Source organism: Epinephelus moara, chromosome 8 (assembly GCF_006386435.1).
Source record: "Epinephelus moara isolate mb chromosome 8, YSFRI_EMoa_1.0, whole genome shotgun sequence".
Classification (NCBI taxonomy): domain Eukaryota; kingdom Metazoa; phylum Chordata; class Actinopteri; order Perciformes; family Serranidae; genus Epinephelus; species Epinephelus moara.
This window is the reverse complement of record NC_065513.1, coordinates 9,304,455-9,307,122: the sequence shown is the minus strand read 5'-3', so window position 1 is coordinate 9,307,122 and position 2,668 is coordinate 9,304,455. Positions and strand designations below refer to the sequence as shown.

The window sequence follows — 2,668 nt, the reverse complement described above, 5'->3', positions numbered from 1 at the left end:
CATCACGTTCCTATTTTTATGGTGATGTGGACTGTTTATCTGAGAGCTTTCACTTTTTATGAGCAACAGAAAGGTCACAGCTGTTTGACAGCAGATGGCTAAGATGGGTTTATTGTTAAAAAGTAATTTAATCTTGGATCAAAAGAAAACAAATCCAATTTGTGCCAGAATTGTAAGATTATTACAATTTCATTCAATGTACTTTCACTGCTGTTGTTTCCTTTATTAAAATGCGTACAGAGGGGCTTCTTTGTTTCTTTTTAATTGGTTTTTGCAGTCCATCCTCATGCTTTGACACCTCACTAATCCTTGAGTGATAAAGGTGATAAATATCAACACCTGTGATGCCCCTCAACAACTTAACAGGATATTAACCTCATCTGACCTGATGTGATGACCAATAATGGCATAAATGCCACACAAAATAAAACCATGTCAGAGACTTGTGTAATAAAGACAAACAAAGGTTCAACTTTTGTATACAATGAAATAATTTATTAAAAAATATCAAAGGAACACATCATAAATGCAAACCATTGTGCTATAGCATTTAGTGACAATAACACATTAGTGGCCACCAATGAGAAGTTTCATTAGTGAAGCTGAGACAAGGCATGTGTTCAGGACAGGCATTCATGTAGGCAGATTCTTCGGCACTATAGAGTCTCATATTGCAGCTGTGCACACCATCAGCACAGTGATGTGCACCTGTACAGGGGGCTGCTTCACAGTCAGGCATCCACAGGAATGCATTATTGAATTCAAGTCTCAGGAAAGACATGTATGCCCTTCATATCCCCAGTCAGTTCATCATTCTCCATCTGCTCCAGGCAGGACTCTGCGATGCCACCTCCATCCATGAGGTGACAGCTGCGGCATGTTGCCATCCAGGCGGTCCGCTGCACATTCTCCTCCGCACCTGACGCTCCTTTCCAGGCGAAAGGTGAGCCGCATCTGCGGCGGTAACCCAGTCACATTGGGAGTGTTTTCACATTCAGCTCACACACGAGCCGACAGATAGACACAGGCGGTAAAAGACTGGTACAACACAGTCAGCGTATCTTGAGCAGCTGCCGGACCATGCCCGCGATCTGGAGGAACTTGTCCTTCTTTCGCTGCTTCAGAGCCATCAGGGCCCGGGACGTCTCCTCCGGGTCCTGGGTGTAGGAGAAGATGCTCCTCACTCTCTCCTCTGCCTTCATGTCGCCCGTTTTCTGGAAGAGCCTCATCAGCGCGTCCTGGTTGACATTCTCGAAGATGTTGGCCACGGCCTTCTTGCGGTGCGCCGTGTCAAACTTGTTGCCGTGGACAGATGGGCTGACGCGGCGGCACTCTGAGGACACGTAGGACGACATCTTGTCTCTCCGCTGGATGTCTTGCGTTTCTGCTCCAAGTGTGGCCCTGCAACTCGTTGAGGATGAGTTGTGAGGTGCGCACTGCTTCGCCGGAGCGGCTTGTGGCTTGAGAGGGTTGAGTGAGTGTGTCCCGGAGAGCTGAGCCGGTGCGTATTTATAGGGCTGTGGTGGGAGGTTCGCTCCGCCGGGAGCGGTGACATCAGCAGTTGTGGAGCAGACAAAGGCGCCGCCTCTCTGGGAGTCTGCTGCAGCTCCCCGACCGGCGAACACGCATGGCAGTCTGACTGATGAAACCTCTGTCCAAAATATCACCTCATCTCTCTGAATGGTATTTGAAGTAAACAAATAGTGCATTCACGTTGTAGAATGCTGTAATATAAACCAAACGCCACCATGTAAAATGCACCATATTATAATTGTCAGCTGTCCCTAATAGATTTTTTATTTTTAAATCACTTAATTTTTTTTTTTTTTTTTTTTTTAAATCACCATTTACTTCTATCTAAATCTATTTAATTTTATCTTTAACGACCAGTTTCACTCAGGTATCCAACCACTTCACTCAGTTCAACACTAACTCAACAAAACATGCCTACAATCTTTATCTGGGAGGCATGGGTGGATTATGAGACAAGGGGCCCCATGGGCACAGACATGCAGAAGACCCCACCAATTCATCTACATATGAGCAAGGCAGACTTTAAAGTTGTTTTGTTTCTTTTGGTTGTTGGTTTGGGTCTCTTTTTAGTTGTTTCCTTGTGGTCTTTTTGAGTTTCTTTGTAGTGATTTTGTGTCTCTGTAGTTATTTTGTGTCTCTTCGTTGTCATTTTATGTTGCTTTCTGGTTGTTTCCCCTGTTTTATTTTGTCTCTTCACAGTTTCTTTGCATCTCTTTGTGGTATTCTTGGATTTCTTTTTTTGTTATTTCCAAGTCTCCTTTTCAGTCAGAACATGTTAATTTAAATGACGTTTTGCAGGTAAAAGCCAGAGGAGCCCCTGGGCCTGTGCCCAGCAGGCCCCTTCAGTTATCCCTTATTATATATTACAAGTTGTCTGTGATATGATGTGTTTCAGACGCTGTTAACTCCCTTCACCCGTGGAAGGAGTACTTTCTACTGAAGTTAAAGTAGAATCATTAAAGTTTAACATCTAAAAGTATTGCATTAACAAAATGTACTTCAATTATGAATAGAGAAGAATGGTTACTGTAGCCTACATGTTAACTATATAAATTACTACATATGATATTATTAGATTGTTATTAATGACTCATCCATGTGTGTGCCGCTGCTGCTAAATTTAAGTACTTTATTT

At 43.3% G+C, this 2,668-nt stretch overlaps 1 protein-coding gene across 1 annotated transcript; it reads right to left on the bottom strand.

The window, feature by feature from the left end:
• Positions 1-473: 473 nt before the first annotated feature.
• On the bottom strand, positions 474-1,511 carry tcima (transcriptional and immune response regulator a). Its single transcript, XM_050051972.1, has one exon. The coding sequence runs from the start codon at positions 1,353-1,355 to the stop codon at positions 1,053-1,055; it is 303 nt and encodes a 100-aa protein (XP_049907929.1). The 5' UTR covers positions 1,356-1,511; the 3' UTR covers positions 474-1,052.
• Between the last annotated feature and the right edge of the window lie 1,157 nt (positions 1,512-2,668).

What these genes read in the sequence shown, in the direction of transcription:
- tcima (XM_050051972.1), bottom strand. Translation starts at nt 1,355, where the DNA reads ATGTCGTCCTACGTGTCCTCAGAGTGCCGCCGCGTCAGCCCATCTGTC.